This window comes from Aythya marila (assembly GCF_965140915.1).
Source record: "Aythya marila genome assembly, chromosome: 19".
Classification (NCBI taxonomy): domain Eukaryota; kingdom Metazoa; phylum Chordata; class Aves; order Anseriformes; family Anatidae; genus Aythya; species Aythya marila.
This window is the reverse complement of record NC_139060.1, coordinates 5,809,695-5,832,150: the sequence shown is the minus strand read 5'-3', so window position 1 is coordinate 5,832,150 and position 22,456 is coordinate 5,809,695. Positions and strand designations below refer to the sequence as shown.

Below are 22,456 nucleotides of genomic sequence, written 5' to 3'. Positions count from 1 at the left end.
AGGCTGCAGCGTGGCGAGGGGGCACGCAGGAACGTGGGGGATGCTCCGATACACCACAACCCGCGGAGGGGGAAGGGGGCTGCGGGCCTGGAGACCACCAGGTGCCTCCCCTGGGTCCCACACCTCGTGGTTTGTCGGGGAGCCCCCTGCACCTGAGTATTCACGGGGGGGGCACGGCTCCAGAGGGCTGCTCCTGGCTCCCCCCGGTGGCCAGCAGCTCCCTTTTGTCCCCCGGAGAAGCAGCCTCTCGGCCAGGAGGGGTCTTCCATAGGGTCCCCGAGGGGGCTGTTCGCCCTCCAGCCCCCCATTCCCGCACCCTGGCTCCGCAGCTCCCCACGCCCCCCCCCCCCCGGCAGCCGGCAGGGGGCACCGCAGCGCCGCGCCGCAGCGGGGAGCCGCCCCCCGGCCCCGGCACCCGCCCGCGACCCCCCCCCCGGGCTCTTTTCCTCCCGCCTTCTCCCCCCCCCCAGGTCTTTTCCTCTCTCCCCAGCTCCTTTTCCCCACCACCACATCGTACCGGCTCCCCGGCTCTTTCCCCTTCCCCCCCCCAATTTTCCCCTTTCTCCCCAAATCTTTCCTCCTCTCCCCAACTCCTTTTCCCCGCTCCCCAAATCCATCCCCTTCTCCCCTGTTCTTTCCCCCCTCCCTAAACCTTTTCCTCTCCCCTTCCCCTGCCCCCCTCCCCAAAAGCAAATCTCTCGCCCTCCCCCAAATCCCCGCTCCCCCTTCCCCTCCCCAAACCCCTTCTCCCCTCCCCAAACCTTTTCTCCCCTCCCCAAATCCCTTCTCCCCTCCCTCTCCCTCTCTCCCCTCTGCCTCCCACCCGCCCTCCGCAGCCTCTCCGGCTGGCTGGGCTCTCCCCCCCCTCCCCTCCCCTCCCCTCCACCCACCCTGCCCCTCCCTCCCGGTCCCGTCCCTCCTCCTGCAGCCTCTCCGCTCCGGCTGGGGCGCGCCCGGTGGCGGCGGGCGCAGGGAGGCAGCCCCGCTCCGGGACCGACTCCGGCACCGGCACCGCTTCCAGCACCGCTTCCAGCACCTTCAGCATCCTCGGTAGCCCCGGGCAGGGCCGTGGCGAGGTTCTGGACGATGGGCAGGCGGCGAGAGGCGGTGGCGGTGGTCGGGCGGCTGGCGCAGCCCGTCCCCAGCGGCATGGAGCCCGGCGCCGGTGCAGAATGAAGGGTGCGCGGCGCCCCCCCCCGCAGACATGTCTGTGCCTTTACTCAAGATTGGAGTGGTCCTCAGCACCATGGCCATGATCACCAACTGGATGTCGCAGACGCTGCCCTCCCTCGTGGGGCTCAACACCACCAAACTCACGGCGGCCTCGGGCGGCACCTTGGATCGCAGCACGGGAGTAAGTGCGGGGGGCCGGGAGGGGGCTGGGGGGGGGTCGGGGTCTGCCCGGAGCATCCCTGCCTCCGGGGGTGGCTACGCCCCGGCTCTCGCCCCGCTCCTCCCTGGCCAACCTGTCCCTCCCCACCCGGGTGCCCCCCGGGTCGCCAAAATCTCTCCTTGGCTAAATTCCGCCCCGGGACCCCCCCTCGGGCTGTCTGGGTTTGTCCTTGCCACCCCCCTCACGGCAGACCCAGCGGCAGCCCCCTCGCTGCAAAGAGCAGCGCCCCCGGGGGGAGGCAGCGCTGCTGCCCCTCGGGTGATGGGGGCATCACCCAGGGGGGTGCTTTGCCAGTGCCCCCCCCGTGCCGTGAAGGCACGGTCAGGTCGTTTTGGGGTCGCAGGGGCTGGCAGGAGATGGGGAAGTGGGGTGGCGGTGTGGGAGGCGCCCCCAGTTCTGCTCTGGGGTTCATCCATCCCCAGCCCTGGGCAAACTGGGGGGGGGCTTTGCCCTGCCTCCAGCCAGGGGATTGCAAAGTTTCCCTCGGCGCTGCTCCGCCGTCGCCTGGCGAAGCGGCTCGGGACAGCAGGTGCGAGTCCCGCAGGGTCTCGTTTGCTTCCCTGCCTTTAATCAATAGTCGTTAATGGGATGGAAAATGCAGCGGAGGAGTTGCGGTGTATTTCGGTCGTGCCTGATGCCTCCAGTGCTGGAGGGCTGCTATGGTGGCTGGTCTTGCCACTTTGGAAATGGCTGAGGAAAACAACCCCTCTGTCTTGTCTTCCCGGAGCAGGAAAAAAAAGGGAATCTTTCGCCTCCAGGCTGCATGCTCGTGCCTTAGAAAAGAGCTAACGTATTTCAGCTCTGCTGTTCCAGGATGAGTATTTAATGTAGTGGCTCTGCTGGTTGTGAATGAAGCTAGTTTTTTTTTTTTTTTTCCGTGTTACCAGGGATGATGAGACCTTTTTTTTTTATTTATTGTTATTATTTCTGGTTGCTTTTGCTAGAGAATCAAATTGTTTGTCTGTCTGCTAGCTGCCTCTCAGTGCGTGTCTGTCCACATGGGTATTTGCAAGGTTATTTGTAATGTATTAAAATTGTAGAAAGAACATTTCCCTTTCGGTTGGCAAAACAGTGGCACCTTCAAAGTGAGTGGAGGCTGAATTGTGATTAAATAATGTATTTTGCAAAGTGCTGCAAGATCAAAGGGAAATTAAGATCAGAGAGCTTTGGAGAGCACAAGGGGCACGAGGGGGGGGGCTGGGGCATGTGCTGTGTTTGGGGCTGGGCTCCCTTTCTGCGCTGCGTCCTGGAAGCTCTGACGGAGGCTCCGATCCTGCATCCTTTCACTGCGGGCATGCTTTGTGGGGCACAGCACCAGGGTTTCCCTGCCTGGGACCCACAGATTGTTTGGAGAGAAGTGGCTGTCCTGGTGAACCTGGCAGAGGACAGGGGAAACGTAACTCCCGGTATCTGCTTCCTCAGAAGAGCTGATTTTCCTGTCGCCGGCTCCAGGAGAGCTCTGCAGATGCTCATTGATCACTGCTCAGCGCTCAGCCAGGACACCGTACGCCCCCTGTTAGCTCGGGCACATCCTTCTCCCGGTGTCAAGGAGAAGATGAGTGCTGTGTAATGACAGCCGGGCAGCGGATTTCCCACCGGCTCGGCACCCCGCTGCGCTCGGTGCCTTACAGCACGCTGCCCACCCCCTCTGCAGCACGCCTTTCCTCCTGTCCCTGCTTCCCCCTTGCATTGCCCTGTCTGCTTCAGCTCTTTCTCTCCCTTACAGACCCTTCCTTTATTTGTCCCCAATCCATATTTTTGCATTACAAGGGAATTCTGCTGGCTGGGCCCTCGGAGGAGCTCCCTCCGCTTGCTGCACAACCCCAGTATCCTTCAGTCCGTGCTGCTTCCTCCCTCCTCTTCCTCGTTCATCTCCCCCACCCTCCCTTCCTTGACTTAACCCATCTTTCCCTGTGTTAATTAGGTGTTGCCTACCAACCCAGAGGAAAGCTGGCAGGTCTACAGCTCTGCCCAGGATAGCGAGGGACGTTGTATATGCACAGTGGTGGCACCTCAACAGACGATGTGCTCGCGTGATGCCAGGACAAAGCAGCTGAGACAACTATTAGAAAAGGTAACGGCTGACCCGTTCTGGGCAAGGTGGTTTGGTTTGACATGGCACAGGGGGTAAAAACACGAGAGAGTTGGGCTGAGCCTTCGTTTCCAGAAAGGACAGCCCCCTTGGGCCAGCCCTCCCGTACTGTCGCTGTCCCCAGGTGTGCAGTGGGGAATAATCAGCCAGGAGGACGAATGTCTAAGTATTTCTGAGGCACAGAGGAAAAGGGACCGTGGCCTGAGGTCAGGTTAAAACTGCTGAGATCAAAGCAACGATATTGAATCACATCAGTTGTTTTCTTTTTTTTTTTTTTTTATAAAAGGGTGTAACTTGCTTTTTTTTTTTTTTTCATTACGTTAACACAAGCTGTTTGAAAGGATGAGTCTCAACAAGATGAGAGGAGAGAGAATTAAAAAACCAAAGCCCGTGCACTCTTAGCCGAGCTGATATTAAAAAAAAAAAAAAAAAAAAAAAGGTCGACTAGAACACTACGAGCTGTCAACATCAAATATTACAGAAATGACAGTTAGTGGTTTTCTTTCTAATGTTGACATCCACTTGATTAGTTTTTAATAGTCTGCTGTCCGAAGAGATCAAAGAATCTCATTAGGGAAACGCTCCTGATAACAAGAAATTTTCCAGATAATAGATTTCATTGAAGAAATGCCGTTTCATGCGAAATGGTCCTCTTCTCTTTAAAATATAAGTGGACTCGTGTGCTGGATGTGTAATTATCCTTTGTGCCCTAATGCTACGTTGGCGTGTGTTGTGCATGACAAAATAACTTCCACCCTGATGCTCTCGGGAAGTTGATGTATTAGGAACTCATAACAGCATTAAACCTACACTTAACTGATTCTCCTACGTGATAAGGACAATAAACTCAGACAGAAAACACTTAGCCCTTAAACAGCTCTTCGGTATGTCATAGGCTTCTAAAAATAATCGCACTCAAGCCTTTATTTCTCTAAGCAACACCGGCAATTGGTCCGGCAGCACATTTGTCTGAGAGGCAGCAGGCATTGTGCTAGCAGCTGCTGTGGCAGTCAGAGCCCGCTCGCGTTCCCAGAACTGCTCACATGCAGAAAACAAGTAGGGTTTGACCCAACGCCCTCTGCTAATGGGCAGGCGAGCAGGGCGCAGCAGCCCTGGGATACCAGCAGGTGCACTGCGGAGGGTGGAAACGCTCGGGGATTTTTTCCCTTGGGCAGCTCTCCGGCTGCGAGTGGATAAAGCGAGGGGGGAGCGGTACGTGAAGGCGTGCGTTCTGGGGATGTGCTACCTGCCTGCGGATCTGTCTGCATCTCACTCCTACGCTAACCCATATCAAACCCCCAGAATAAAGAGTGGGCTCTTGGTGCCAGACATCTGATCTCGATCAAGGCTGAAACGAAAATCCCTTTAGGGAAACGCAACTGCAGCGGAGAGCTCCCAGCTCCCCAGGAAGGATTTCAGACCTGGATGCTTCTTCCCCCAATCTGACGTTTTACCTCTAGTTTTGTGATGGGAAAACTCTCACCTCCGGATTTCTCTCCGCCAGCAGATGAAGAAGCATAATGTGTCAGCGAAGTAATTCTGTTTGGATTTTCAAAGCAGGAAACCTGGCACTCACCTACAGAAATAATAAGGCATTGCTTTCGTGAGCCAGAAGAAAGCTGCCTGTGTGTGTGTGTGTGTGTGTGTGTACACAAGGCAGTTACAGCATCCTCAGTGAAAATCTCCACACAGGGGCATCAGGGGCTGAAGGCAGTTTGAGGTCCCCAGCCGCCGAGACCCCAGCTCCCCTCGGCACACGGGGCGTGCTGCTTGCAGGTGATTCCTGGGCACCCCAGCAGTGTGAGGAGCAGCAGGTGCAAGTGAGCTAAGGTGATGAGCGAGGTCTGCTCGCCGCCGCACAGGCTGTTCAGGCCGCCTTCGGACACCGAGGTGCCTGAGCTCATCCTTGGCTGCCGTGCGCGGAGCCCTTCCTGCCTTCCGTGCGTCAGGTGCTGAGGCCAGATCCTGGGCTGCGTCCAAACCCAGCCGTCACCGAAATCATGTTCACGAACAGATTATGTTTTATCTTCAAATGGATTTTTTTTTTTTTTTTTGGCCCTGTTATCTGGGAGGACTTCCTCCTCTGACAGTTAAACCACTTCTCGTTTCCTGCCAAGGCTTATTCTTTGCCAGCACTGAGTTCCAGCTTAAACAGTTCTTCTTGTTCCTTTGATACTCGCTCGGAGGTGTATTTAGAGAGGACAATGATCTGCTCAGCCTTCCACAATCCTTATAAAATGGACTTCTCTTGTAGTGATCCCTTGGCTGAGTCCCTCTCTCTGCCAATTTTTCCCATAGATCACAACAATCTCCCTCAGGATGTCTCAAGCTATCACTCCATCAGTTTGTCCAGCTACCCCAAGCTCAAGCTAAGCGTTCATCCTACCTCAGACCCCCAAAATGGGCTCTGAACTGCCCTTCCTGAGCTCATCAGGACTGGTCTATGTTTCGAGATGACAAAGAAGTCATCCTGACTTTATGACAAGAACAGAACTGGAAGCTTTGCCTGTATCAGTTTTTTGTTTTATACGCTGAAGTGGGCTCTTTTCCCCAGGACAACCACAGGTATACCTCTCTCATCAGCTTGATGGAAAATGAGGTTTCACGTCGAGAGTGCGTGCTCAGCCAGTGGGGGCAAAAAGCATTTTAGCTGCTATTTGAGGGTAGTAGCTAATGGATAAAGCAGAGGGAATCTGAGACAATATCCTCAGGTCTCAGTTCATTAGAGCACTTATGTACACGCTTAAGTTTAAGCTATGAGCAGTCTCATTGAAATCTAATCATGTGCCAAAGTACTTTGCTGGATCAAGGGCTTAATATGCTAATGAAGGAAAACAAGTAGATCTCCAGATGATGAAGCACGCATTACTGTCAGAGATTAGGAATGACGGAGATGGAGTTTTTACCAGTCTGGCCAGAATCCTGCCTGGTTGAAAACAATACAGGCAACAAATAGTGAGAGCCTGAACTTGTAAAACAGATCCCTAAAATAGCACGGCGGCTAATTTTAGATGTCTGAGTTGAGAGCCCTGCGAGGAGGCTAATTTCCTCTGCAGTCAGGGGAGAGGCAGGCTCCTCCAGAGGTGATTCAGAGCAGGAGCCTGCGCGAGCTGCTCTGATTCATTTCCCAGCACAGTCTGTTCTGCCTCTACACGATCCGGGAGCAGCGCCAGGAGCCCCCTGCTCAGCACCTGCAGGGCTGGGTTATGATCTCTGCTCATCTGATTGCTTGGCCTAAAGTTGGGGCTGGGCATTAGTGGACTAAATGAGATCGATTTTGTATGATCCCAACAAGTCGTTCCTATTCCAACCCGTTGAAACAATTCTGCTACGTAGATACGGCTTGACTCAAAGGAGGATAGACTGGATTAATGGGATAAGGATATCTAACAGGAGGGATTGCAGACCAGTCAGGCTTGTATGAGGCCTTTCTTCTCTCTCCAAGGGGCACCTCCCAGTCCTGTGGAGGGTCTCAGCCTGACAAATACCTTCACCTCTGCTGAGGATGATTATTAGAGCCCCAGGGCAGTTGCGCTGGTCATACAAAATGTTTCCTCGCCCCTGGCCTTTGAAATACCAGTTGCCCATACATTTTTAATGGTTCCCTGTAATAGTTTTCTTGTCGGCGTGCATGAGCAATGGGCGTTTTGATCACTTTGGAGACGCAGACACAAAAGTTGGCATTTGACCTGCGCTGCTTTCAGCAGGCAGGCTGCTCGATGCACACGGGTGTCCCAGCCTCTAAGGTAAGTCACAGCAGCACCGTGTGGGCTGCTGGAGGAAACGCTGCCCTTACACCCTTCTTTCCCCATCTCAGCTTTCTGCGTTTTGCCCCATGAGGGACAGAGTTGGAGGGCTCTGGGAAGCATCTCACAGAGATCGTTTTGGCTCATATTTGTGTTTTGCTCAGATCCCCACAGAGGAAGAGGCTTGAACCAGGAGGCCTTTGATGCTAGGCACCGTGCAGCACCATGCATGGATGCCTGATTCATTTTAAACATGGGCATTATCCCCATTAATGCTGGCAGGGCTGGGGCATTTCCATGGGTACCTTGGCAGTGGTGGTGGCACCGCACGGGGGCTGAGCCCCAGAATGTACCAAACATGGTACAAACACAACCATTCCCGAAGCAAAGACCTTTAATTTTACCCATTGCTTGATGCTAAATATGTGCTTAGGTACTTGCCTAAGTCAGAGCTTCGTTTGCTCTCTCATAGCCTGAAAAATGAGAAGCAAATCTCTCAATAAGTGAGGGGACAGCCAGCCTTCCAAATCAGCTCATTTAGGCTATCATTTCCCCTGTTCCTTACACCTCTGCCATAAGCAGCTTTTTTCTCACAAGGAACCTGGCCAAACCTTACATCATTCCTTCAGCAGGGCCAGATGGGCACACAGGGGGATGCAAGAAAGCGCCCGGCACAGCACCCACCCACCGGGCAGGGATGCACCCGTTATCCCTCAGCTCCGGGGCACCCCCAAATCCACAGCTGGATTCCTTGTGGCAGATGCTGCTTAAACCGTAGGGCTGTTTGGGTACCAAGTTTTACTAGCTGGGAGGAAAGTTTGCTCTTAGGCAATCAGTGTCACTTATGCACGCAAAGAAACGATAACGTGCATCTCAGCAGAGGTGGTTCTCGGAGTCAGATGTGCTCCTGTTAAGCTAATAGGCTCTCCTTGTGCTGCACCAGGCACCGGGTGCTGTTCCAGACCGAAAGAGGCCGTTACCACTAATGCGTCTCGTACTTGGCTACAGCCCTCATTTGCACACGGGATCGCTGAGTTATTCTCTGCAGCACAGCAGAATAAATGTTTCTGAAACCACTTTGCTCTGGTTTGGAGCGTGGGGTCATAATACGAGGAGATGCTGTTGATTAGCCAGTAAATAATGCATCTGCTGATTGCCCTTTAGCTTTGTTGACTCGGGGAAAATGTCAGCATCTGCATTCGGCCGCGAGCAGTGCTGCCCTGCTGCTGAATATGTGCCTCGTGCGTGACAAGTCCCTTCTCGTCTGACAGGTGCAAAACATGTCCCAGTCGATAGAGGTGTTGGACAGGCGGACTCAGAGAGACCTACAGTACGTGGAGAAGATGGAAAACCAGATGAGGGGACTGGAATCCAAATTCAAGCAAGTGGAAGAAAGCCACAAGCAGCACCTGGCAAGGCAGTTTAAGGTAGGTGTGCTTTCCAATCCGCTTAACCGAGCCGTGGCTGGCGATGCTGCGGGGCGCGCGCTGTGTCCCCAGCCCTGCTTTGCTGTGCTCGTGGCCACCCAGCCACCCTCCTGCCCAAAGCAGGGCTAGATCCAGGCTGTAGGATTGCTTCCTCTGCCACAGAGCATTTTTTCTGCAGGGTAAAAGCCTGAATCCCCATGTTCCCATACCCACAGGCTGGCGGTGCCCCAACGAGGCTGGGCTCCGTGCTGGGAGAGCCTGGGCAGGATGAGGCCAGGCAGAGCTGGGACTTCGTCCTGTCCCCATCCCCACCCCTGCCCAGCTCCAGTTTTCCTTGGGAAGAGCCAAGAGCAGAGGCTTTGTGTATGTTTCTCTACATACCAGGCTCTCACCCCTTTGCTGCCCTCCTTGGTGAGGTTGCATCAGTGGGGCAATCAGTCAAGCAAACAACCACCCCCCCAAAAAAAAATCAATGTTTGGCTATTCATCTGTCATCAGGCTGGCAAACTGAGCATCTTCAGGGGTGCAAATGTCCAGTTTTGAATCAGGATGTTGGCAGCAGAGCCTGGGCCTTCTGGTCACTGGTGTGCCTTTTGTCCTGGTGTCATGCAAATTAGGAGGAAAAAATCAGCCTTTTAAATGAAGCTGCCAATGCAGCAACTTTCAAGAATATGACCAAAATGAAATTGCCCAAAGGAGGCTGCCAGTACAATTTGTAATGTTACACTTCAGTAATATTTTGGATTAAAAACTAAGCACAAATTTGGAAGATTTCTAGTGAAATCTGGGGACCCGTCCCATTGATCCCCATCCTGCTGCCCAGCTGACTGGTGTTTTAAACCAGGTATTTCTTAATTGATACGATAAATGCCGAAATACCAAGATTATGTGATAAAAAGCTGGGAAGAAGGCTCTTAAAACTTTCCACCAACTCTGCCTTCCCCGCTCCCCATCCCCAGGACCCTGTTGAGCTCCACAGCCAGGATGCCAGGCCCATTTCCCTGAGTGGAGCATGAGTTCCTTTTTTTTTTTTTTTTTTGCTCTTCCCCATTCGGATGAGTTTAATCCTCCCCATCACCTGCCAGGGAACTTGCACCAAGGTAGCACGAGCCACTAAGGAAATAAACAAATTCCCCACACGCAAGCCACAGGAGGGAAAGCCTTTCAACTTAAATAGGAGGCAAAGAAACAAGGCTGGGGCCAGTTTCTGATGCTGTCCCACCCCAGAGCTGCTTCACCAGGCAGGCAGAGGTCACAGCCTGCCCCTGCGCTGCTCTGGCTGGTGCAAGCAGCGCCAGGTATACCCTGTACACTGACATGCTTCATTAACGGGTAGGTGCATGCATATTTATGTCTACTCATTAGCTGCTGGAGCAAAGCATCCTTAACAAAATGCTGCATACTGTGCCTTTAAACAAGGCCTTCGTTTAATTAAAAACAAAAACGAAACAACAACAAGCCTTCGTTGCTGCAAAATAAATGTGGTAATGACTTGGATTTTTCTGTTCCTCATAGCAGGCCTGAAAACAGTGAGGAATTTTTGTATAATTTGCTGCCAAAGCATCATTTTAAGTAACAGCCACAGCATTTTGTTTCTGCTAATGCCAGCGTTAAAATATGAGTGGTTTGGAGATCTTGTGTTGTTTTTCGTTTTGTTTTGTTTTGTTTTTTTTTCTCTTTAGTTCCGTATTTGTCTATGAATGGCTATCTATATAAGGCAGGTTAGTGAGCTAGATCCTCAACAGTATTTCATTTTCTTGCTTACAGGGCTAACTTAAAAGCAAGTTTTTTCAATGCTGCAGTGACTGAAGAAGCAGTTCACTCCCATGTAACCATGAAAAGAGGGCCACAGAGCATTTTGCACCATGCATTTATTTTTTTGATTATTTTCCAAATTAGCACCATATCTCACTAAGGAACCTTGAACCACACAACCGAGATCTTCCTTTGCATGCAATTGTAGATGCATTTCATGAATAGTTTGAAACCCTTGTCAATGCATATATATTATTTTATTTTATTTTTTGGAAAGAAAAAAAAAAAAAGAACTCTTTGTGTATGTGATCTGAAGCATGTAACCCTAAGATGTTGCATTCTAAAAATGACAAATAAAGGCCTTTCCCAAATATTTTGGTGTTCTGCAGCCTGTTTAATATGTTCTTTCCAATACATCATTTGGACCAAAATAATAATTTAAATAATTTTAATGATAATAATTTGGGGATATGAACATTGCACTCACGTAGGAAGCAACCAGGTCAAGGCAGAGTGTTGCAGATTTTTGCACGCATAGCACTGAACCAAGCTTATTTTAACCTTGCAGGCAATAAAAGCGAAAATGGAGGAACTTAGGCCTTTGATACCAGTGTTGGAAGAGTACAAAGCCGATGCAAAATTGGTATTGCAGTTTAAAGAGGAGGTCCAGAATCTGACGTCAGTTCTAAACGAACTCCAGGAAGAGATTGGCGCCTATGACTACGAAGAGCTTCAGAACAGAGTGTCAAATCTTGAAGAAAGGCTTCGTGCATGCATGCAAAAATTAGGTAGGCTCAGAACAACATGGTGGCACTGGCTAAACACCATCGATGTTAAAACACACGTCACGCCTGCAGACAGAGATGCTAGACCGGACATCTCCCGGTGCCTCGCCTGGCTGCGAGAGGAGCTCGCCCGGCCAGGCTCGATCCTGCAATTACCTGCGCTATAAGGAGCATCCGTCCTGGGAGTAGTCCTGCTGAGGATTACTTGCACGACTGATGTTGCTCATGGTGCAAGTGCTTCAGGATCAGGCCCGTAAGTAGGCATGTGACTCTTTGCAGCGTTTGCATAAGCGGGCGGTGAAATGCGGCGACACGCGGCCTCCTAAGCAACGCTTATGCACAGCAAACACATGCACCCGTTCTGCTTACGCATCGGTGGCCAACCCGTTTGCTACCCGGACCTGGCACATTAGCAAATGTCTCTGCACCCTGCTTAAGCAGCGAGCGTGCAGGCGGGGACCCAGTTTTTCCTTTTTCCTTTTGCATCTTGCAAACCACTGTCGAGAAGAGCATGATGACGTAGCGGGCTCGCGGTCGGTGCAGACTGTGCAGGATGGGGCCCCTCCCCACCTCTTCCCTCCCCAAAAGAGCCGGGAACCCCTTGGGTCGTAGCAGTGCTAGCACCAGGGAGATGTCCCCGAGCCTTTTGGATGGCTTTGGCTGCCCAAGCCTGCCCCGAAGCCCGAGGGGTCCTGGCTGTAGCCAAAATCCACATCCTGCCCCCGGGCAGGGGGGAAGGAGGGTGCTGCCTCCTGCCACTGCAGGGCTCCCTGCCGCTCGTTGGCTTGATTTAATTTCTCCTTACGTTATTGACTTTCTCGTTAAGCAATTTAGGTAATCTAAACACATTAACTGCTCTGCAGTCTATTTTGGTAGCACATATGAAATTACACTCTCAGGTAACTTCAAGAAAGAGCTGATCTCTTCTCAGAACTGTGTACCCTTGGCAAGGTAACGTTTCCTTTCTCTCATGCCTCCGCTGTTGGAATTGCTTTTGCTTGTTTCTAGACACCTCCAAGCCCCTGCAAGCGGCCTCCTCCCTGCATTTCCCCTTATCAGCTACCTCTCCGGTGAAATTTTGGAGGGCAGGGCTGGGTTTGGTTGGGGGAGATGGTGCCCGACTATCCATTTGCTACATCCGTAGCCTTCAGCCCATCTCGAGAAGATGCTGATGATGGATAGGGGGAACAGCAGCAGGATCAGGGATTTGAATCTGGGCTGTGCAATTGCCTTCCTAGGGACAGGTCTTTAAATAAATCCCTCCCAGACCTCATAGCCCCTCTCCGGTGGGCTTTGATGGAGCTGCCCAGCCCAAGCTGGCTCCACCAGAGTCAGGGACATTGTGATGATCCTCCCGCAGACCCTGGGCAGACTTTAAGAAATAAATCCCAGACCATTCAGGGCTTCAAAATAACCAAGTTTTGCTCTTGCACAGTTAGCCCCTTCTGCTCTGGGCTGTGTTGTTCTGGCTCATTGTGTCCCCCAGTGCTCAGGTCTTCCAGCTGGGACAACCGGCCAGGTCACCAGCCCAGCTAAGTCTGAGGCAGCTGGGGTGCTGAGATCCTGTAGGCAGCCTTTTCCAGAAACTTTGGGGATTATTTTTTTTTTTGTATTTATTTCTTTGAGGTTTTATTTAGGCATTCTGGCTTTGCCCCTTCTTTTTTTTTTTTTTCCCCTTGCCTGTCTGCTCCCTCTGTGTCTATGCCACCCAGAGCAGCTTTTGTGCCCTGGGGCTTTGCAGCCTCCCCCCGGCTGCTCGCAGAGACCAGCGCTGAGTCTTGCAAGGGCGCACCCGGGAGCGTTTGCTGCTCGCCTGGGAGGGTGATTTATTTGGTCATTTAGCAGCAAACAGCACAGACTGAATTTCCAATGTTGTTTATCACTCCGGAGTGTAAACCAGTGAAAATGGTAGTTAATTGAGTTAAATTCAGATAACAACCTCACAGACACTTTGCTGGCACACGATGAGACCCTGTTTGCTGAGGATTGTTGTTTGCTGCAAATTATCTGCTCCGAGGGATGCACTGGAGTCTCAAGCAGCATGTTTTAGCTTAAATTTGTTCCTGCATGGGCTAGCAGCACTGCTCATCTGGTGCGTGTTGGCCTGCTAGTGCTCAGGATACAGCTCGGAGCACCAAAAACAGGACTGGGGAGCACAGGACAAGGGAGGCAGAGGAGATGTGCCATGCTTCTGTCCCATTTGCCTCTCCCCGTCCTCCAGGTAGCACTGATGCTCAACAGTGCAGCAGCATTTCCTTTAGACAAGGTCCTTTTTGTATTTTGGGTTTCTTAAGCATTATTGATGGATCAATAGTGAAAACACTTCCTGACCCTGGCATGTGTGTGAAGGGAAAAAGAAATCAATAATGGCACGTTCAATCTGTTATTCTGTTTACATTCTTAAAGATCACTATTTATATTGGGATCTTAACGTTTCCATTAATGCTCCTGAGAGGAGCCTTCAAACAGGGGAAAGGCTGTCATTCCTCGAGTCAAGGGGGAATTCAATTCGTCTGCTCTCCACAGGCTCACGTTTGCTGGTGGCACGAGCCTTCCCCAACTCCTGCAAAGAATCCCAGCCCACAATCCTGGTGCAGAGGTGGGGAAATAGCAAGCGTGTCCTTCCTTTTTGGAGAAGCAGGGTCCTGCCAGCCTGTCCCACGTGTGTTTGGGATGGGGGGCTCCTGGCTGGGCAGCGCCAGGCAGTGCTGGTGGCGGTGTGGCGGCTGCGTTGGTGGAGAAATTGCTCCTGAGCTGCTAAACGTCACCGGGGGGGCTGGAGCTTAGGAAAAAAGATGGAGCGGGGGTGTGAGCATCCTGGGAGGATGGCAGCGCTCGATGTAACTGGCTGGAAGTTGTCTGCTGCTGCTGGAAAATTCCTGGTGTGGGTAGAGGAAGGGGCTGTGCGCAGCGGTGGCATCTCCTTGCTGCTCTCTGGGGCTGAAGGAAGGAGTCCTGGAGGGTCGCCCTGGGAGAGGCTGACCCATGCTGATGCCCAGGGATAGGGACATGCAGACACCCGTGGACCCCAAATAGTGCTGGGGAAAGTGGAGTGGAAACAGACCCTCTGTGAGTGCCCCCAAATCTGTCAGTCCCAGCTTCCCCCGCATCGTGCACTCAGGCACGGCCACCAGAACGAGCTCCCCTCCTGCTCATTCATCCCTGAGCGAGCTGAGATGCTTGTAGCATTTCGGCAATCAAAAAGGGTCCCAGAAGGAAAATAAGCAGTGAGCAGAGCCTTTGCCTTTCTTGTGTTTCATGAAATATTGGAGACGGTCTGGGAGCCCTGCGAGAACACTGCAGAGCGCGGTGGAAGCAGCAGGGCTGTAAGCAGGACCCTCGCCCCGAGCTCAGGACCACAGGGCTGGTAACCCCATGAGAGCTGCGTGGACCTAGCTCACCGGGGGCCAGGAAGCACTTGGCTCCAGGACCCTTTTCAAACTTTTTCTCTTGTCTAAGTGCCTCTCATAGATTTACTCCAAGACAGAAAACACCTCATCCTGTATAAGAGCAACCCTCTTGCACTGCTGAAGAGCTGTTGTGAATGTGCCTCCAGCTAAACGTGTATGAGATGTAGCCTCACTACGTTCAAACAACAGTAGTTTACCCTTATCAGCTGCTTCTGCTTTTTTTTCCTTTTTTTTTTTCTCCTTTTTTTTTTTTTTTTTTGATCAATGAGCTTTTATACAACCTTTCTCTCCAGGGAAATGGAAGGAAAGAGATAAAGTGACAGCAATGTAGGGCGGTGATAATGGAAGGCAGCACTGAGCAGATCTGTGATTAGAGGAAGGCTGGTCCTCTGCGATGGGAATTTACCAGACATTAAGCAGTTATTATTTTAACCCATCGCATCCCTTTGTCAATACCTTGCTTTCCTCCTGAGCTGAGAGGCTTTGAATGCATCAGCCGGGCAGAATTCCCCCTGCCATTCCCCTGTGAGGCCAGGGAAGCTCTCTGCTTTCTGGTGGGAGCTCTCTTTAGCTGCTTGGTGTCTGAAGGCTGTGGCAAGGCTGATGGTCCCTGTGGCCGTGTCGTACTGGTGCAGATCAGGCAAATCTTCATTTGTTTTATGTCCCAGGCCAAGGTGGCCCCTTTGCCCCTCAGCTCGGAGCTGTGGTATGTGGATGTGTCCCGTGGCCATAACCAGGAGCCCAGGGGACTGATGAGACCAGGCTAGGAGAAGGGCAGCCGGTGGGTAGTGCAGAGCTCCTGGGGCATGTTCTCGGTGACCGAGCAGAACCCTGTCCCAATCTGGTCCAGCTCCCCGTGCCTTTCAGCAGCACCCTGCAGGCTCCCACCTACTGGCCCAGCCCCGGACATCCCGACCCAGCACCTGGAGCATCCTCTCCAGCCCAGCACCTCACCATTTCCCCTTCCTCAGCATCCCAGGAGCATCCTCATCCCAGGGGAGAAGCCAGAAACACCTGGTGAACTTCAGGGGCCGGTGTCCCCTTGCCCTGCTGACCTTGGCAGGAGATGCTGCCGCCAGTCCGGCTCTGCGGGAATGTGTCCGGATTTTAAATGCCTGCTCCCGTAGCAACAGAGCCTTCAGCACCGGCTGCAGCCCCTCCTGCTGCATCCAGCTTGGTCTCTTTGCCTGTCATTACGTCGTGCACATATGCTGAGATGCTGGAGTTTTGGGAGACCAGAATGGCAGCTGGGCTGAAAAATGGGGAGATGAGCGTAAAGAGGACATCGGCGTAGGGCTGCCTGCAATGCTGAGGCTGTAGCTTTGCAGGTATCTAGTCACGGGTGTCCCAAAAGGGACACTGGGTTCAGTGCCAGGGGGCAGATAGGTGGAAGGAAAATGAGCTGCCGTGGGCTGCCAGCATAGCAGGCTCACAGGGGAGAGGTGCTGCTGCCTCACCTGGTATTTATGGCTTTAAAACGCAGCCAGGCGCTTAGCTGGACTTGCAGATGTGCTGACCTTAAGTTTAGGGGCATGAAACCTACGGGGTGAAGTGCTTCACAACCCGGCCCTTCATTCCGAGCCCCAGGGTGCTGTGTGGGTGCACATCCCCATTGGAGCAATGCTGAGGCTGGGTCCCGGAGGCTCCTGCACAGCCTCCATCCTCTGCTGTGCCCAGCGTCCCCTTCTGGGGCTAGCGGGGTGGCCACGGTGGGCTGGTGGTCTCGGGTGTCTCCTGAGCAAGCAGACATGGCAGAGAGCAGAGAAGGTGGCAGCTAGAAGCTGGTAAATGCTCTTCTCAAGGAAGAGATTTATATTGCCTAGAATTTCCCACTTTTTTTTTTTCCTCCCCTGCATAACCCGTAACAAATGCGCGTTTCCAGCAGGGCTGGAATAGACACGTCTGTCTTTTTATCTTGGCTGCACCCACTCTATTACGGCAGAAACGAGCAGAGCTGTTCAGCTAATTTCTCCACCTGGCTGCTCGACCCTGGCTAACTCCTCTCATTTTCCATTCGAGCAGCGTGGCTGCTTCAGGAAAGCTTGTTTTCTTGGGGCAGTGTGATAAGGACACTTGTTATTAAGAGGCATGAAACAAACAAAAGCACCCGGCAGTTGTTCTCAGCCTAATTACCTCTAATTAAATAAAAACCAGCTTCAAATCAGCAGGGCACAGCACCCTGAGCTGGGGCCTGGCAGGCAGAGACCCGCCGTGAGAAGGCTCAGTCCCGGGCCGCAGAGGGTGTTGGAAATGGTGCTCACCAGCCTTGCACTCTTTTTCCAGCTTGTGGCAAGCTGACGGGAATCAGTGACCCCATCACAATTAAAACCTCGGGCTCCCGATTCGGATCGTGGATGACGGACCCGCTCGCTCCAGAGGGAGAGAACAAGGTAAGAGCGCGGCGGCGCCATCCCCGTGGTCCCCCCCTCCACCAAAGCCATAGAAAGCTCCTTAAATCCGAGCACCAAAGCCCTGGTAGTGCCCCTAGGTGCCTAATCCTCCTCGTGGGGCTCTGCCAACCTCGGCTGAGGGTGGGGAAGGGCAGGAGGACGATGGGGGAGCAGCCCCATGCCGTGGTCCCTTCCCAGGGCAGGTGAACCTCAGTGAAGCCACTGTTTGCTTGGTCTTGGATGTGTCACCAGATCTGGGGATGGAAAATCAAATATTGGGTTTCTTGTCTGGAGTTGGAAGCCCAGAGGGAGCTGGGGCAAAGCAGAGGGGCCCATGGTCTTGATCCCTGCTGCTTTTTTGCTGCCTGTGTACCCAGTACTGTCGTCGAACTCCATTTGTCCTCTGTCCCTCTGTCTTCCACCTGCAATGTTGTGAGGGTTTAACTGACTGCAGCGAGAGATTTGGTTTGGTCTTTTTTTTCCTTTTTTTTTTTTTTTTTTTTTCATTCAGACCATTCAATTTTGATCCCAAAGAGGTAGGAGGCCAATAACTGGCTGAAAATCAATCCAGGCTTCCCATGACTGATGGAATGGAAAATATCTCGAGTGTTTGCTGAGGATTTGCAGGCAGCAAAACAAAACAGAAACCACAGACCTTGGCTGCATGGCAATTCCCTCCTGCGTGAAGCAGCCTTCATCAAAAGATAAAGGCGCTGGCAAGGGCTGTGTCGGGGCAGCTATTTTGGGAGCTTGCCCTGTGATCGGCTTTCTGTAGCTAAGAGCGCGCGAGGGATGCTCTGCAGAAGCCGTCACTGGGGGTGGCTCCGTGTGCCTGGAGGTGTGCAGCGATGAAGCAGCAGTGACTTGGGATGCCGGGCTAGTTCCTTCCAGCAGCCAGCTTGGCTTCCCAGTACAATACCTCTTTATTTTACAATTATTAAACAAAGCATCACCCCCATGAAATCCCAATTTGGAAGCAGAACGGGAAGGTTTTACCCACATCACACACTGTTTTCCTCATCAGAAGGGACGGAGTTGTCCCCTCCAGGCTGTGTCTGCTGCCTCCCTTGGCACTAACAGGGTTAGGCATGATTTATACATCTGTAAAGGGAGAGTTGGGTTGCAGCTGAAGTACATTAATTACGTGCTAAAGATCTTCCCATGTCTTCAGAGAGTCTTATCTCAAAATGGATTTTTTTTTTTTTTGCCCATGTCTTTTTCTGCAGTGTGTTTTGTTGTGAGAGTACACAGGCAGTTTTCTCTGGACTGTATCTCAAGCTTCACAAGCGTGTGTGTGTGTATAATACATAAATCTACTGCGAATTTTATTACAAACACAATCACCCAAGTGAACTTCATTGGCTACCTGGCGGAGTGGGAAACCAGTGATGGGGAGACGCTGGCACTTTATCATATCCATCTTCCCTCGCCAGGCCCCGGGAGGTGTTTGGTGGTTTTCATGGTCATTTGTTCATGTCATGAAATCATTGAACACAACCAGGCACAATTGCAAGTCTCGCAGGAGCGGCGAGACAGCAGGTGGATGCTGAGCGCCGGGATTGATGTGTATTGGCAGGACAGTGCAGAGAAGGCTGCTCAGAGCCAGTCGGCACGACGAGGCACTTCTGCCGATCAATCTCTGCTTCTCCAAAGCACAAAACATCGTTGGATCCTGCCACCTTGCAGCACCAGCCTGATAACAGGGGCTGCTCTTGTGGTCTTCTCTTCGTCTCTCCAAAAACTGAGCACAGTGCATTGCCACGTGGAGTTATTTAATGCCAAATAATGAAATGGGATTAGCTGAGATACAATCAGTTTTCAGGATTTTTTGTAATTTCCCAAGCTACTTTAGTTAAACACAGACTTTACATTAACCAAAGAGTGCTCTCCAGCATCATGTCCAGCAGCAGAAGCTCTCCCAGGTTGCAGGCACTTCTCTGCCGTGGGCTCGGGGATGCGCTTGGTTTTCTCCTGGTGCTCTGGCAGCCATCCTTGATCCCACAGCAGAGGTGTGAAGCCCAGAGCAATTTGCCACAGGATTATTCTCCACCTCTGCAGTGTTTCTGGGGCAGCACTGAGGGAGCTCTGAAGTTTCCTACAAAGTTTTTGCAGACCTCACTCGGCCTTTCAAATACAGCAGCCCAAACGTGCATGCACGCACAGGCATGTGTAAATGTTTGTCTGCTGCTCTAATGGACCCTGGAGACGGCTGTATTGAGGCTCTGGTATGATCAGATTTTGCAAGGTGTTTGCAAAAGGAGCATGCACTACAACATTACCCAAATCTGTGTCCTTAAAGGCATTCCCCACTGCTATTTCATTTACCTCTTTACCTTCCTAAACGTTTTTTATAGAAAGCAGCTGTCTCAACTTTAGGCAGCAAAGGCATACAGGATGTCTCTCACTGGATGGATATTTCTTCTTTCTTCTTTGCCTCTGAATTGATTTCAAATGATGAAAGCTTTTGTTTTTCTTTCTTTTTTTTTTTTTTCCTTTTTGTTTTTTAAGAAGTCTAGACACTGTCCCCAGTGAACCGGTGTTTAAGTCATGGTCTAAAATCTCTCCCCCATCTCCTGACAGCAAGATTTTGATGTCTTTGTCTTTTGTATTTCAGCAGCCTCGGTGTAAGCTTTTGATGCAGAAGTGTATGATTTTTAAACCAATATGGACTTTGCCTGCATTTCCCTGACAATGAGTGATTACGTTCATTGCTTCTGCGTGCCAAATTAACGGAGCTCTGCACAGCAGCTGCTATAATTTACTGAGTGCAGTTGTGATGGGGCTTAGAGGCAGCAGAGGCAGCATCAGTGTAATGTGCTGGGTTTAGCTAGAGAAAGATGCTGATTGCCCTCCGGAAGAACAGTGCCAGCCCCCAGGGAGATGCCAGCTTACCTCTGGGAAAGCTTCGCTCTTCACTTGATTTCTTGGCTGATTTGGGGTGGCAGCCTGAGGTTTATTTCTGGGCGCAGGTGGCAGGCTTTGGGCGCGTGGTTTTCCAGTGGGTGGCTCAATGAAGCCAGCCTCCTCGCAGATTTAGCACCCAGAACATTTTCTAGGGAAACATGTAAAGGTGAAGCACCTCTCCCTGGTGGAGGGCTCGGGCAGGTCTCTGCTCTTTCCTAACCCCAGGTTTTTCTGTTTCTCGACCAGGTCTGGTACATGGACAGCTACCACAACAACCGCTTCGTCCGCGAATACAAATCCATGGCAGATTTCATGAATACCGACAACTTTACCTCTCACCGTCTCCCTCACCCATGGTCAGGCACCGGTCAAGTGGTCTACAACGGCTCTATCTATTTCAACAAATACCAAAGCCACATAATTATCAGGTTTGACTTGAAAACAGAGACCATTCTCAAGACTCGCAGCCTGGATTATGCCGGCTACAACAACATGTACCACTACGCCTGGGGCGGCCACTCGGACATTGACCTCATGGTGGACGAGAACGGGCTGTGGGCCGTCTACGCCACCAACCAGAACGCGGGCAACATCGTCATCAGCAAGCTGGACCCCAACACCCTGCAGAGCCTCCAGACCTGGAACACCAGCTACCCGAAACGCAGCGCCGGGGAGGCCTTCATCATCTGCGGCACGCTCTACGTCACCAACGGCTACTCGGGAGGCACCAAGGTGCACTACGCCTACCAGACCAACGCCTCCACCTACGAGTACATCGACATCCCGTTCCAAAACAAGTACTCGCACATTTCCATGTTGGACTACAACCCCAAGGATCGGGCCCTCTATGCCTGGAACAACGGGCACCAAATACTTTACAATGTCACCCTCTTCCACGTCATCAGGTCTGATGAGTTGTAGTCCATCCTTGTTTAGAAACTGATTTAGGAAAAAATAAAATAAAAAGGAAAAAAGGGAGAAACGAATGAAAAAGAAATACTAATATCGAGGAAACACACTTTAAATAAGTAAATAAATAAACAGCTGCCAAAATGAAGACCAACGTCATGGAGGATTATTCAGCATAAACCTGACAGATCAGCATTACCTCTACATTTCTAGAAGTCTGGCCCTGTGTTATAGACTCATGACTAACCATGTACTTGCAGCTGGAACTGCACCTGAAGAACCACTTAAGTTTGGGGTTTTGTTTTGTTTCTGTTCCGATAGCAAACCTATAGTACATACTAAAGCAGTAAGGCAATGACTGTTGGAAGTTTATCCTTGGGAGACTCGCTCTCTTCTGTGTGTGGGTTGCATGGACATTTTCCGACATCGCGGTCAGCTGTGATGGATGTGTGATTTGTATTTCTAAGCAGAAAAGCTGACCCGTGAGGAGCTCTCGCTGTCTGAACAAGACCTATCACAGGTTAGTTTTATTCGCCTTCCATTGCAGCTACTGTCTCTCAACTGTGTTCTTGTCACTTAGATTAACTGTGCTGAGACCCGAAGTAGCTCATGGATCTGTGTCTTAGTAACTATTAAACACGATGGTTTAAGTATGTATTATGAACAAGTTGTTGTACCCATATTGTTTGAACTTATGTATTCAGCAAATATATTGTATAATGTATGTCTGTTATTTACCAGAGGTGGCAAAACTTTGTATGTCCAGTTTATGCAATGAATGTTGTAAATGCAATGATGTAGTTTGGATTAATAAATGATGGTTTTGTTTCTAAAAAGAAAAAAAGATCAGTGTTCACCCTTATACACAGGTAACCAATTTCATGTTGATAATTACAAGAATATTCTCTTACTGTTATAATATCTACATAGCATTATGGTGGTTGGAAATCGCTTCTGTGGAAATTCTGTGGCATCAGATTCCCATGGAAAGCTCTGTTTATGGAAGTGTGAAGGTAATTAATTTTTTTTAAGAGGAAAACTTTGTACTATCCACAGTTATCTAAGGAACAATAAAAATATTAGGAGACTTCCCTGCTTTGGTCATTGCGTGTTCTGTGTACGAGTGGCCAGGTGTATGGGGGCAGGATACAGGAGGTATTGTGGGTTTTGGGGTGATGGTTGAGCAACCATCCTGACTTCCCTAGTGTCTGGAATCAAGTATTACGGGATGCCCATCTGCAACTGGGAAGCAGAGGCTGGAGGCTTTTGCTCTCTCCTCTGCAGGACTCTCTTCATGCTGCATGATGCAATTGGGTCGTTTTCCTTCTCAGGCACTTAGAACACTTCTCATCATGGTCTGGCTAGTCTTGCACTAGTAAAAGTCTTCCATCTCATGCAGCCAGCACTGCAATGCTTATTATAACAAGCAACAGTTGCTGCTGGGGCCTGAGCACTCCACGCAATCATTCATCTTGTTTTTGCCAAGGCGGAGACTTCACGGCGTTGCAGACTGCTGCAGCACAGCAGCACACACTTCGAGATGATCCAGGGCATTTTTCCAGCTGAACACTCCTAAAGCATTTAATATTTGGAACTGAGGATGCTGGATGCTAACATGCTCATCGAAACCACCTTTAATAAATCC

The 22,456-nt window shown here is 51.3% G+C and overlaps 1 protein-coding gene across 1 annotated transcript; it reads left to right on the top strand.

The window, feature by feature from the left end:
* The first annotated feature begins 940 nt into the window (after nt 1–940).
* Nucleotides 941–21,896, top strand: OLFM1 (olfactomedin 1). Its single transcript, XM_082775323.1, has 6 exons — nt 941–1,354; nt 3,318–3,467; nt 8,503–8,658; nt 10,982–11,201; nt 16,892–16,998; nt 20,149–21,896. The coding sequence occupies exons 1-6, from the start codon at nt 1,205–1,207 to the stop codon at nt 20,821–20,823; spliced, it is 1,458 nt and encodes a 485-aa protein (XP_082631449.1). The 5' UTR covers nt 941–1,204; the 3' UTR covers nt 20,824–21,896.
* Nucleotides 21,897–22,456: the final 560 nt, after the last annotated feature.

Bases quoted from the DNA above. Each gene is read 5' to 3' on its own strand.
- OLFM1 (XM_082775323.1), top strand. From the start codon at position 1,205: ATGTCTGTGCCTTTACTCAAGATTGGAGTGGTCCTCAGCACCATGGCC. The intron at 3,468-8,502 runs GTAACGGCTGAC...CTCGTCTGACAG, and splicing joins TGAGACAACTATTAGAAAAG to GTGCAAAACATGTCCCAGTC. The intron at 11,202-16,891 runs GTAGGCTCAGAA...CTCTTTTTCCAG, and splicing joins TGCATGCATGCAAAAATTAG to CTTGTGGCAAGCTGACGGGA.